Below are 14327 nucleotides of genomic sequence, written 5' to 3'. Positions count from 1 at the left end.
TCAATTCTGCCCTTACACCATGTGGTTCATTTGCACTGAAAGCGAAAAGAGGTTGGGAAGCCTGATAAGTGGTGGGTAATAAAAGAGTTTCTTGTTTTCTTTAACCACTGGAGGAAATCTCTGTGATCTGTTCCCACAGATACACACACACACACACACACACACGCAAGCGCGCACACGTACACACACGCACTCCAGCCACTAAACACGCCCAGGTCTCGGTTATTCCAGAAAGTTCAGAGTTGTCAAATCTAACTCAGAGCCATAAGAAGGTGAGAAATAGGAGTTAAAATAAAAAGCCTAATAAAACAGAGCCTCCTGAAATCTGTAAAACTCAGGTTTAAGCTTTTTCACATTCTAAATGGGCCCCAGGACTGCAACCACAGAAAGTAATAATGCACCACTGAAGGTGCCAATGTCAGGAATCCCACTTTCTCCCCGGAAACAGAAGTAGGGAGGCCAATGGGAAGGGAAAGACAGCTCTTCCAAGCTCCACTCTCTTCTCTGGAAGGACCCTAGGGAAGCCCCAGAGAAGTATTTGCCCACCTGCCTTAACAAGCACATCCCATAGGCTAATGCCACCTGTTTATTCCCAAGGTACCAGCCATTACAGGAACATCAGAGTCAGACCTGGACCAAATGATCCACCAAAATTAATCCTCTGAAAATGAAATGAGAATACCTAGGCTGTATTAAAATGCCCCCCTGTGTCACTTAGCAGACAAAACCTGGGGGAAAGCTGAGTGAAGGTTGTAGAAAGAGAGGCTTTGCGTAGAAAATCAACTTCCCACTTCTGATGCCCCATGGATTAGATTCAAGTACCCTATCTTATGTAGTAAAGAAAGGGGGAAATTACAGCAGTTTGCAATGAGATTTCTGAAGCTGCCCTCTCTAACCCATCCGAGCCTACAGCAGTCCATAATGCTTTGCTTAGAATACCACTCCACCAAGTGACCTTGCTTCTGGCAGTAGAGATTTTGTCTGCTTGCTTGCTTTTAAAAAACACTGAATTGAATTGTATTTGTTTTATTTTCTTTTTAAGTATCTAAAAACCAGAGTCCACTATCATAAGGGCCGTGTCTTCTAAGTTAGCACCGGTATAGTAAAAAGTTCAGCGCTGGGTATCGTGCTTGGACAGTAAATGAATTGATGGAATTGCACAAATGACTACCCTGTCAGGGGCCTCGAGAGTTAAGTGTTGAGGGTTGTGTGCAATGGAAACCACAGTCCTTTTCAAATTACTGATTTGCCACTCAAGTCAGTCTTAAGGCCTAAACAAACCTAACATCAAAATAGAAAAGGGCTAAAGCCAAGGTTTGCAGACAAAGCAAGGGAAGAACTGAGTTGTTACAGTAAACCAAGATGTGGTCATTTCAGTCTTCTTGGGATTGGAAGTGAAAAAGACATGGATTAGAAAAGCAGAAAGGAGAAATGACTCCTCAATGCTGGAACCATCCACCCAATTGAACTGTGTTTCACCTACTAGTCAATAGTTGATGAGATGAAAATGAGGCCAAAATCCTCTCTCCTCTCTGCCTTGCACTTGGGTCTAGCTGTGACATGATACAATATGCAAAATAGATAGTACCGATCCACCACAACCAGCCAAAAATAATGGTTTGGTTAGAACTGAAAAACAAAAAGACCACTTCACAAAACTTGAAGATCTAAACTCATTTTAGGAATGAAGGAACAAGACCAAAAGTCTCTTTTTGTTACTTAAGTTTTTGGATAAGTTAAAAATGAAAAAAAAAAAATCACAGCAGATCAACTCCAGATTATTAGCTCTAGGAATGCCTGCCCTTCTGCCTCCTTGATCTCTCAGGGTCTCTTTTGCCTGTTCCATGTGAGAGAATGGCATGAGTGGACAGTGGGGATGGTGTTCATGCCACTACCCAGGAGCCCAGGGGTCTCTGACTCCCATGGAGTTGTGGTTGCTCTCCCAATATTCATGCTTCCACACTCTTCAGATTTGCCCCAGGCACTTCCACAGAACAAAGACGTCTTTTTTATACATGTGCATCATCCAACACAAGAAAGCACGTTGCCTCTGCCTTGGGCGTTTCCACTCTACCTCGCTGTGGTCCACAACAACACACACAAAGAAAAACCCACCTCATGGAAAGGCCAGACACAGGTCAAAAACTTCCCTTTGCCCTTTTTCCTGGATCCCTAGGGTATAACTTTTGGCCCTTAGGACCCAAAGAAGAAAAATATCAAAATGACCTGAAAACCCCTCTGCACTCGAAATCACTGCCACCATCATTCTCCACTCCACTCTCCAAGCCCACCACCACCAGATGGCAGAGGGGTGCGGGCGGACGGTTCCCGGTCTATGCTCCCGATGCGGCAAGGGGCCACACTCACCAGAGCGTCCACAGTCTGCACAGGACACCAGCTCTTCAGGCCGCCCACTCTTCTTGTTCATGTTGGAGCCCCCCAAGCAGAAGTCACAGTAGTTATTGGGAATGACTGTTCCATCCGGTCCTTTCTGAGCTGTGGGAACATTAAAAAAGAATTCCAATTTCAGGCTGAAACGAGTTTCTCCGGCCCTTTCTTCTCTTCCCACAGTGTGCCAGAATCTGCTTCAGGAAGAACAAGTCTAGAATCTGAGCTTTGCTTACAACCAAGTTGTTAAATTAGGCTAGGTTCTCTTTTGGATTCTTCTGGGTTTGATGGTACTCATCGTGTCTTGCAAGTCATCCAGAGTTTAATTTTTATAGGATTTCCCAGATCTATGTTTGTACAGAAATCACCTTGCTCCTCTGGATGACCGAACCATCCAGAAGGCCTACTCATCAAGTGAGCACTACTCTCAGCCCTGACCACGCAGCCCTCAGGACCGAGGCCCCACACATCAGACGGCAACCATACTCCATGGTGTGACGGGAGGGAGAGAACATGGTCACTAGCCCTTGGGAAAGATGTTCTTGTTTAGGAGACCTAGCTCTTGGGAAAGATGTCTTGTTTAGGAGATATTCTTCCTGTCCCTGAAAAGGAAAACAAAGAAGCACTAATGGGTAGTCATTTCCAGAAAGGACACCAAAAATGTCTTGGCAACTTCGATAAGCATCTTGGCAGGTACGCAGGTGTCTGTTTTCATTCAGCCTCATCTCCCTGAAGTCCAGAGTCACTGATCATGGGAAATGCTCAGGAAAAGTTAATCTGCAGACTGGACACAGGTTTGCCAGGTACTCAGCTCAGCCTCATGCCAGAGATGGGTTAAATAGGTTAGTCGGTGTGTCTCTAGGCTTAAGACCTTCACAAGTAACTGAACACACCAACTTCAAAACACACCCCTCCTGAAAATCCTTAAACAAAGGCAAAGACAGATCTTGGGACATGACCTTGAAAACAAAGCCTTGTGAGTACTGTGTACATCCTCAAGCACCAAAATCATTCAATTTCAAGGGGCTGGTTGAAAAGCCTTGAACAGGTTCCTTACAGGGAGAGAAATGCCTCCATTTTCTTCTGCTTCTCTCTCCCTATTGTGGACACTTCCTTGTCACATTCACACTCCCTGTTTGTTACAAAGAAGAAAAGTCTCTCCATTTATGGGATCAGCCTTAACCACAGGGGTATCTTCCTCCTCACCATGCCCAATGTCTGTTGCTATCTTTCATTATTCACTAGCTAACATTAATCAGGGTCCCGTAGGGTACAAATCTGTAAAAGGAAGCAGATATGTGAGCAGAAATGCCATCCAGACAGTAAGTGATAAACGGATTCACCCACTTTAATATGATTCCCTCTGGTCCTCACTTCCTCCATGCCTCTGTTTTGCCTCCAGGAATAGAAAACTTACCTGGGGAAGGCGGAAGACAAAAGCTAGCAGAATTATATTACAGAGGGTTAATCCATTTATCACTTGCTATTTGGATTGTTTAATCAGTTTCTAAGTCATTGATTTCCATCTTCAGGGAGGCAGATAATTCTCTGCAAGAGAAGTGTTGGCTGTTTGGGAGAGAGAGGGGAGCTGGCCACACTCTGGGTTCTGTTGGGTGAGGGCTTTTCTTTATCAGTCACTGGATCCCAAAAACATCTGCATGGCATCGAGAATGATTTTACAAACAACCTCCAAACACCAGTACATCCACAAAAATTTTACTTGGCCTGTAAAATGTTCATTGCACAAATCCAGAAGTACCAGTGTCCCTTTCTCCCTTCTCCTTCAATTGCCATCTTTGTCATTTTTAGAACTCTCCTGGGAAAATCCAACCTTGTCCATGAAGCAAATAAACTCAGGGTTTCCTCATCAAGAGATGGCAAGAAATCTATTAAATGATGAACAGAAAGAAGAGTAGGGTATGTTAAATGTAAGGCTGAGTGTGAGCCAAAGCTAAGTTTCACGATTGACATGAACTAGATACGAAATGAGAGATGCCAGCCACAACTTAGGTAGTTTCCTACATGGAAGGTGATCAAGGAATCCCGTGTGTGTCATTCCACAAAAACTCTCAGGGGGTTCAGTCTCCTCATCTGTCTCTCTCCTATATCTTAAGGGCTTCCTATAATGTCTGACTTCCTCCCCATTCACAAAATCTTTAAGCAACCAAAGAATGTGATTTTCTCCAATACACTGTAGCCCTTGTGATGTACGAGGATGAAGAAGGAAAATACAGAGTATAAGAACTTCCAGACAATTCTTTACAGTATTCCCTACCAAGAGACCATTGGTAGAACACTTTGTTGAATCAAGAGCTCCAATACTGCAAGAAATAAAAAAATTCAGAGATGATCTAATAGAGCACAGCAGAGTGACAGAGGAATTGAGCTATGTAAAAAGACCACAGGAACAGCATTTCATCCATCTGAAGAAGAGAAGTTTGTGAGGAGACTAAGTCAGAACAGGGCGCCCATATATATTTATGTTGGCTGTTGGCCATACACTGTGCCTGTCCAAGGGGGAGAAGGAGGTTCTAAAAATCCCACCTGCAGGTCCTGGTGCATGCAGTTGTGATATGCCAGGCCAGCAGGGGTGAGGAGGTATATATTCAGTCTGGCAATGTCCCGGTATACAAAGCGATAGTGCACAGCTATGTTTTATTTTCAGAGAAACCATATTTGCTTCAGTTCCCACTCTTCTTACAACAGGGAGCTCAAAACATCCTTCCCTTGTGGTAAAATGGTATGGGATGGACTAATCGCTTGTACATAAGGTTCTCTTACATTTTTTGGTATTCAGGGATTAGATTCAGAATGAAGGTTCTCCCATGGAACTCTCCCAATTTCCAACCAGAAATGACCAGTCATGGCTTGGGGAGGACACTCTGTTGACATCACTATTATGTCCCTTCATTTGGTTATACGTGTGTGCACGGGCCTCATATCCCCATATTAGATGATCTTCTACTCCTTCAGGTTGGATACTTTGTCCCACTCACTGTTGGAACACCTACCTGCCCTGCGCATCAAAAAGGGCTGCCAACAATTTGTGGAAAGAATGACTTAGGGAGGAATGGAAGAGAAGTCAGTAGATGGTACAGTGTTGCCCCTGGGGCCTCCTCCTAGGAGGATGATGTTTGCTTCCCCGTGATAGAGGTTATCTGTCATTCTGAATGTCACTCGCCGTCCCTGGTTTACTTCCTTACTCCTCAGAGGAGAGCTGGTCCATGTCCCAAGGGATTGGCTGGTCATCTGACCTGGTCTCACGGCCAGCTCCTGGAGTAGGCGGCAGTGGGTAGCCGAGGACCCTGCATTGCTAGAGGAAGAGCACTGTACCCCTCCTTTGGGAGGTGAGATGTTTTCCGAACCAATACACAAGAAAATCTAAAACTGTGACTCATTGTCTCTTGAGAAGAGGATATCAGGTTGTGCCTATACACTCAGCCTCCCTTTTGTTTGACTGTTTATTGAGAAGAAAAAGCAGGAGAGATCTATTATACTACACAGGGTGGATCTGATGCTGGATGCTTTACATACGTTATTTCATGATTTTTATAAAAACTTTGTGAAGTACGGATTATTTGACAGATGAGGTAAGAGCAATCTGGAAGGATTACAGTGCGGGCTCCGGGCCCCAGTTACACCTCCTTGGAGGCAGGATTCCCCCCTGGTTTGTAGGTGTCCTCAGAGATTCTGCCACTAATCACACTTCTCCACCTCCTGGGAAGTCCAGAGGCAAACACTTTCTGGCCAGACCTTGCATATAAAATATTTCATAAATCTCTTTAGAGTCGACCTGATTCACCCAATACGTTATTTACGAAGCCCAAAGCAATAAAAATTATTGAGATTGGCCCGATAAAAGAAGAAATTCCCTTTGAACTTAAATTTAAGTTCCTACCAAAGTAATCCATCCCGGGTGATCCTGTTTATTGTCATATACTCTGTGAAAACACTTCTCTGGAGAATTCCAGAGGCTCATGGAGGAATTTTTTTTACGTAAAGCTCACACCATAGCTAGATTGGCCTATGGCCTGACCCAGCCATGAGCAATTTCCTGGTACTGTATATGAGATCATTATAAAAAGGATTTTACTATAAATAGGAAGCTCGCCCAGACCTTGCGAGTGGGACTTAAATAGAAATTTTGCTTCTGCTTATGGGAAATTGAGTCCCGCTTTATAGAATAAGATGACAGGGAGGGCAAAGGCCCAAGTGGTATCTCTGTGTCAGCGACCGTGATGATGAATTTGGTTTTCTGTTGATTAATGCTTGTGGGCTGAGATCATATAAGAGATAAAAGTAAGCTGCTGAGAAAATAAAGTGAGCCTTAAGAATTTAGAAATTTACCTGGGGGAGGTAAGTCTTAAAAAGCTCAAAGGAAAAAAAATGGAAATCAGGAACAAAGTTCATGAAGAAATGTAGAAAAAAATAACAGAAGGTAGGGGAGAGCATTCAAATAAATCAAAGCAAGAAAAAGAAAAAGCCAAGCCTCCAATAGTCCCGCCACCATGCCCAGGGACGGGAAAGCAGGCATTCTAGAAAGGTATTCGTGCACACCACAGGATTGTTGAGCTAAATCAGGCCTTGTGTCTATGGCAAACAAGGCCCCAAATCTTCCATAAAGCCACCACCCAGACAGGATTGTCTTTCCCCCTTTCAGTCTGTTCGCCGCCGCCATGTGCCTGCCGCTCAGAAAAGAATGAGTGGCGGGGACAATCTGGCCACCAGCAACAGCCCCTCATCTGGGTTCTGCTGAGACCAGAGCCGCGTCCCAGGTGTCCTGGGGAAATAGGAAGCAGGCCAGAAGTTTAGGCTCCTCCTTGGCACATGCACAAAAGCATGGTTTCACATCCTGAGCAGACACCAGGGCCTGGTGTGCACAAACACGCAGCCGTACTCGCTACCCACCGCCCAGCCCCAGTCCCAGCCCCAGTCCCAGCCCGGCAGCTCTGTTTCTGGGGCCGCTCCGCTCGGTTGGGGCATGCAGCCCATGCGGAATTCCGGGGCAGTGAGCAGAACCCTCCAGGAAGAGATATGCCTCTCCTCGCCTCTCTCACTTGTTCCCCCGCCACCCTCCATGGCTGACAGTTCCTGTGTCCCTCTACAGGTCTGACATGTTTCCATGGCAACCGGGATCCTGGGCTGCGGCAGCTCCGCTCTTGCCACCTGTTATTACTTCATCTCTCAAGTGTAAAGCATGCTAGCCCAGCGCCACTTGGCTGTGCAGAGCGCATCTTCAGAGGACAGAGAAAAGAAAAGGGGAGAGGAAAAGAGGGAGAATAGAAAGGCAGCCCAGGCTGGCCACACAGGACACGCTGGACAGGACAGGCCGGAGGAGGAAGCTCCCCAGCCGGAGCCGGGAGGGTGAAGAGGGAGGATGCAAACCAACGTGCCTGCCCTTCAGAATCAGGAGCAGGCCTCAGCTGGAGGCCACCGCCACATCCTGCTACCTTCTGCCCAGCCTTTAATGAGGGCCACGGGAGGGGAGGCGAGGCGGGCGGCGGGCTGGGAAGAGCAGGCGGCTGCGGGCAGATCCGGCAGGCCCGGCGTGGAGCGGAGCCAGGAGAGGGTTAAACGTGGCGTGCTAACGACTGTGGGGAAGGCTGGACCAGAGGGCAAACAGAGCATCAAAGCCTGGATAAATGGCCTTAATTCTCATGCTCTCGCTCGCCCTGCTCCTTACGTGTTTACTCATATAAATTATCCCCACGGCCTGACACCTTTTCTCATTGCTTCGCTAGAACTGATGAAAAAATAAATCCCACAGATCCAAGGAATAAAAGTCTTGGGCTTCCATTCAGGCTGGTTCTTCTTGGTCACCTAATAGCGACTCAGGCCCCACCCCAGGGCTCCAGAAGGAAGACAAATGAAGCTTTTCTCCCTGTCGTAGAGAGGCAGGGAGGCCGGGAGCTGGCGGGGAGATGGACACCAGGGTCTGCTCACCATAGGACCTTTGGGCCATCACAGCCCTCCATGGCCGAGAACCCGCTCTTCCTCACGGGCCATCCTGCCACCTAGCACAGAGGACAGTGTGAGCGTATGGTCAGGAGTAAGGGGGCGGGCTCAGGGGCTAACGCAGCGACTCCAGGAACTGAGATTAGCGCCAGCGGAAGAGAAGGCCCAGGGCTGACTGAATAAGTCCTCAAGTTTATGGATGGAGCTGATAAATCGTCACACTCCATATCGTCAAGGACAACGTGAGACAAAGCGAGCTGAAATGGCAGCTCAGGCCACACGAAAGCTAGCGATGAGGGTGGTTAAACCACTAAAGTCATGGTCAGAGGACGGGCTTCTCTGAAGAGGCCTCTGCACAGAGGCAAGGGGCCCCCATGGCCGGTTGTTTGAGTGCACTGCCGATCCAGAGGCGAGAGAATGTGCTAGATGATATGTTAAGGTTCCTTTTAGGCCTATGGCTTGAGCATTATCATCGGGTGAAAGAAGAAACAGAAAAGCGAAGTTTCCCGAACCCAGAGGCACTCAGCCTTTCATCACTGTGTCATATTTGGGCACATGCATCTCTCCCCAGTAGCTGTGCACTCCCTGAGGCCAGGAAAAGTGTCGCCCATCTCTGTACCTGCACCTGGCAGTGACTGATGCAGACCTGACAAGAAATGCTTCACAAAAGGATGGACAAATCTTCACAGAGGCTTCTTTGTGGGGCAGGAGGGAATCTGCCAGGCAAAGGGAAGTTAAAGACTAGAAATTAAAAAGCTATAAAGTCCCCTGGGGGAAGGGTGGCCATTCCAAGGCACTGCAAACGCCAGTCCCTTCATATCAGGGCACAGAGAGGGTGGGGAGTAGAAATCCTGGGGCCCATTGGAGAGAGGAAAGCTGTGGTGTGGAAAGCCAGTAGGTCTGCCCTCCCGTGGGAGTCCTCTCCCTGAGGCATTTCTTGGTTAACCAGGACAGAAGGGATCAAGAACGCCCAGACTCAGATGGCCACAGGGCCTTGAGTCACATGCAGTCCCTCGCCAGGGGCCCAGCCACAGCCAGTGAGGAAACAGGCCCTGTCTTACTATGTATTTTGGTGGCTATAGAAATATTACAAAAATTTTTAAATGTGGGGTCAGCCCTCCTTCCCTTACTATGCCTGCCTTCTTTATCTCCATCTTTAGCAAATGCAAAACTCGAACCTTTAGCTACAAACCTTATGAATATTTACTTCTAAAAACTGTGCTATTAAGGACAGAAAACGTATATCCGCTCACACCGGTATCTCCACCTCCATGGATATACTTGGTTAGAGTGACAATTTGCAGTTTGCAAAAAGGTTGCAACAATTTGCTAGGAGTGTGTACACCATGTCACCAGCTCTGGGACCAGACAGGTCACATCCCTCCCCCACCCCAGGAATGTCCTTTGCACCCCAGCCTTAGGTGGGCAACCCCAGGTCTGTCATTAATGCTTTGGAAAAAGTGAGAAAAAGACCAAGTAAAGCTTATGAATTTTCTCAGTGTTGATTAGGGAAAGCACAACAAGATGTCTCAATTTTCCAGTGGAAGGTCATGTGGGTCAGTTCATTCCCTGGCGTAGCAACTTGTTATTGCCACCAAATGAGTCAGTTGAGGGGGAAAACGTTAATTTGAGGGTAACTAGATCAACAACAAATTGGTGTCCCTCGTCTTAAAGAATTTCAGGACATCTTGGTGTGTCAGAGCTGGATAAGCTTCAACAATTTAAGTTGTTGGAATATAATTATTGTCGTGATTAGAATTCCACAAGCCCCCTTCCTGTTGTGCCCAGCCCCGCCCTTCCCCCCCACCCCTCCCCCACCAACACTGGACACAGTCCACAAATGGACCTGCATTGACTATATTCTTCAGACTGAAAAACAGTATTTCAGAAAAGGAAAAGGATGAGCCTCATGCTTCAGACCTGAGGATTAGGAAAAAGTCAAGGGACCACAGAGCTGAGGGGCAGCATAGCCCTGGGATGGGGGCCCTGCCAGGGGATACACCCAAAGACAGGCCAGGAAGTAGGTCCTAGGAAACAGAGACATCTGCCCTACATGGGACAGAGCACTAGGAAAAGAACAAAAAACAAGTCTACCCTCCTAGATTTAACAATACAACCCAGTTCCTGGCCAGTTACCCAACTCAGTGCATCCAAAAGAAAAGAGAATTAAAAGGAAACCATTGCTTGAACATCAATCTTAGAGAATTAGATTTCTCTAAGGTGGTGGTTTACCTGGGAACTTGTTAAAAATGCAAATTCTGGAGCCCCACCTCTGACCCACTGAATCAGAAACTCTGGAGCTAGGGTCCAGTAGTCTGTGTTGCAAGGAGCACTTCAGGTGATCCTGATGTGCCCGCAAGCTTAAGAACCATGGCTGTAAGTTGACACGTGGTTATGACAGGCGATAGTCATATCGCCTTATATCACATACATTTTCTGTTAATGCTGTGCTTTATATGAATGCACATATTTAATCATCATCATAATCTACGAGATGTATTCCATTAATGTTCTGATTTTATACAGGTGACACAAGGAGGCTATGCAGCTTGTCTAAAGTCACATGTGAGTAAGTTGCCAACTTGGCTCTGAACCCAGGCAGTGTGGCTCTTAGCAGGCCCACCAGATACTGCCCTACCATGAGCATATCCAACCATGCAAATCACTTGGGTAGCTAATTAACATTTGATTAGAATTCATAGATCTGGGGTAGGACCTGAGATTCCACATGTTTTATAAGCTTTTTATCCAGTAGGGTGGCCAAGCATCCAAGTTTACGTGGGCACCCCGAGTGGGACTTTCAGTGCTACAACTGGGCAAACCCAGGCAAGCTGATCACCTGAGTCCCGAGTGACTCTGATGCTCAGACTCAGAAGCAAAAATGCAGGCCCTTGAGGCAAGGGGTTTGGCTTGCATTCAAATACGCTAAAAGTGTTGAGAGCAAGAGCGTGGTGTGATCTGTTTTATATTTTAAAAAGATCACTTCTGCTTCTCCATGGAAAATAGATAATGAGAGTCAAGAACAGAGACTCGATGACTAATAGGGAAGCTGTAGTGACCCGGGCAGAAGCCACTGGTGGCCAGGAGATAGAGAGAAGGAGACAGACATGGGGCATATTTTGGAGGGGTGAAGGAAAACAAAAAGGCAAGGATGAAGCCTAGGATTTTGCTCCAGGCACAAGCTATTTCTTTTCTTCTTTTTTTTTTCTTTTTTTTTTTATGAGCAAGTTCAGAAAAAAGATATAAGAGGTAGGAAAGACAGCAAGACACAGAGCAAGACAGAGATGCAGGGAAACTATTCAATAGAGTGATGCGTAATATATTTTTTCCTAAGTAAAACTCATTTACCAATTAAAGCCTCAACCAGAATTTGTAATGCATGGGGTGGGATGCATATAACATCACAAACAGCTGAAATTAGTAAAGATCTTTGGAAGAACAAATGTCGTCAGCCCCCTAAATTCATATGTCAAAGTCCTAACCCCCGAGGTGATGGTATTTGGAATAGGTATTTGGCCTTTGGAAAGTAATTAGGTTTAGTGAGGTCATGGGGGGGTGCCCTCATAATGGGATTAGTGCCTCTCTCTTTCTCTCCCCATCCATACACACCAAGGAAAGGCCATGTGAGGACACAGAGAGAAGGCAGCTGTCTGCAACCTAAGGAGAGAGCCCTCACCAGACAGGCACCTTGATCTTGGACTAGCACCTTGATCTTGGACTTTCAGTGTCCAAAACTGTGAGAAATAAATTCCTATTATTTAAGTCAGCCAGTCTATAGAATTTTGCTATATCAACACAAGACAGTGCCTATTAATGTGTTCATCTTTTTTGGAAAGTCACTATCCCATATGATGCATTAGGCAATTGGCCTAGAGGTAAAAATTAAGGAATATCAGGACTATGACAAAGACACAAACCTTGGACTGGGACCCATCTCTTTTAGTTCCAATGTCCCAACATAACTGGTTGGTGTCCAACTCAAGCCCATTCATACCTCAGCTTCCCATCTTGTTGACTGTGTGACTTGGGATAAGTTACTCAACTTTTCTGAGCCTCTGGTTCCTTATCTGTAAAATAAGAGTAACAGCATATGCCTAATAGACATATGCTCTTGGTGTCCGCTGAAGGATGCAGCACCCACCTTACAGGGTTATTGTGAGGAATGAATGAGATGAATGTGGCATGCTTGGCCCAGTGTCTGACACACTCAAGGAATGCTAGCAAGTGTCACTGTTGTCACAGTTGTTGCTCAGTACATGGATCTCTTCAATCCTGAACATTCTAGGTAATTAGGCCAAAAATGTGAGAAAAATAAAAGAGGTTCTGAGAAAGTCAGGAGACGTGTGGATGCCCGATCCTGGGGAAATGGCGTGATAGATAAAGGAGTGCCACTTGGCTAAGTTCCACGCCATAGCTTTCTCTTGCTGGGTTTTATGCATCCATCTTGTTTCCCCAATTACACCACAAGTTCTCCTAGGGGTGAGACCACATGTTATGCCTTTTGGGAGACCCAGTTATACTTATCCCTATAACTGGGTGTGCATGCAGTAAGTGCTCAATAAGTACTCTTGTTCAGCCTGCATAGAAGGATTAGTGTCCCATATCTAAGATTTAGCAAAGGATGTGCCAGGGCCAGGTCAGGCACTGATAGTTGCAACTGATGCCAATGAGACCCCACAGGCAGTTCCGCTACACAGCGATGGAAATGTCCCATCACATTGCCTCAGATGGAGCCTCTGACTGAGATGAGCCATCGGTGGTCACAGACATGCTCTGTTGGTCCCGATGGGACAGAGGTGGGAGATCAGCTCACAGTGTGCAGGACAGTGCCCAGCACTCACATGATCTCAGTTAAGACTCATAGCAACCCCATGAGGTCAGTGTGATTATTGTCTCCACATGACAGATGAGGCAACTAAAGAGCAGAGAAATGTGAGTGACCCACATTTACCCAGCTAGAAGACGGCAGTGTGGCAGGGTCACAACCCACACCCTGTACTGAACAATTCCGAAGCCATTTCCTCAGCCACTAGGTCAAAGATGTGCATGACCCATGGGAAATTAACTCCATGTAGTATACCTGCAAGGACCAGAGTAACCCCTCAGATTCTTTGCTTTACAATCTGCAAACTGTTTAGTTAATAATAATCCATCTAAAGAACACCTGCAGCTAGTTCCCAAATTTGCTCTTTGGGAAGCAAGAGGCAGCTCACCTTCCCAGAAAGAGCCCCGTATCTAAAATTGTCCTCTATCTCCTATGACAAAGGCTGGGTTTCCTATGTTAAAGTTGGGTACATGATTGGCCGTGTGGGCTCTATGGCTTTTCAGGTACCTTTCAGAATGATCCAGATTTTTTAAGTTTGTTTCAAAGGTAATTTTCACTCTAGCTCTTAAAGCTGTTAGCTGCCCCTGGGCCGTATGTTAGAGGACGAGAGATGCCAGAAGACTAACATCTGTTAGATCTTTCCCATCCGTGTGCCAGTGACATCATATGCTTCTTTTAGATAATTTGCACATTATCAGACTAATTTTCAGATTATCTAATCAGCAGACATTACCCTTAATCAACTCGATTCTCCCCTTTCAGTTCCACAGAGTACAACATGCCCTCCAAAGGCATACTAGGGCTGAGGACTTTTTTTCTCTCAATGGGGATGGAAAGCCTAACTTTGTACCAGACACACCACCACTGCACAGAAGCCTGAGACTTCCAGGACCTAGGACAACCCAACTTCAATTCCATGGACCTGAAAAATAAGCTTGAAATAAATTTTATACACCCATAGTTTTCAAAAAAACATTTCCCTCTTAGATGCTCTGAGTATGTTATAGAGAGCACATTATATTTATTTATGCTATTAAATAAAAGAGACATAGCACATAACAATAAGACTCCAAGCAGACCTCTTTATAAATCATTTGTTCTTGCCTTCTAGTCATTGCTACTGCGGCTCCCCTTTCCTGCAGGATAAAGACAACACAGC

The 14327-nt window shown here is 46.0% G+C and overlaps 1 protein-coding gene across 3 annotated transcripts in view; it reads right to left on the bottom strand.

Moving 5' to 3' along the window:
* DPF3 (double PHD fingers 3) overlaps positions 1-14327 on the bottom strand; it is a 244396-nt gene that overhangs the window by 55220 nt on the left and 174849 nt on the right. For all 3 annotated transcript variants that reach the window (XR_012919703.1, XM_012741063.3, XM_076003887.1), the window contains exon 8: positions 2368-2496. Coding sequence is in view for 2 of the 3 variants with exons in the window: in XM_012741063.3 (XP_012596517.1) it covers positions 2368-2496 (129 nt within the window). In the remaining variant the exon portion in view is untranslated. The remainder of the gene's footprint in view (positions 1-2367; positions 2497-14327) is intronic.

This window comes from Microcebus murinus, chromosome 6, assembly GCF_040939455.1.
Source record: "Microcebus murinus isolate Inina chromosome 6, M.murinus_Inina_mat1.0, whole genome shotgun sequence".
Classification (NCBI taxonomy): Eukaryota; Metazoa; Chordata; class Mammalia; order Primates; family Cheirogaleidae; genus Microcebus; species Microcebus murinus.
This window is presented reverse-complemented; position numbering and strand designations above follow the sequence as displayed.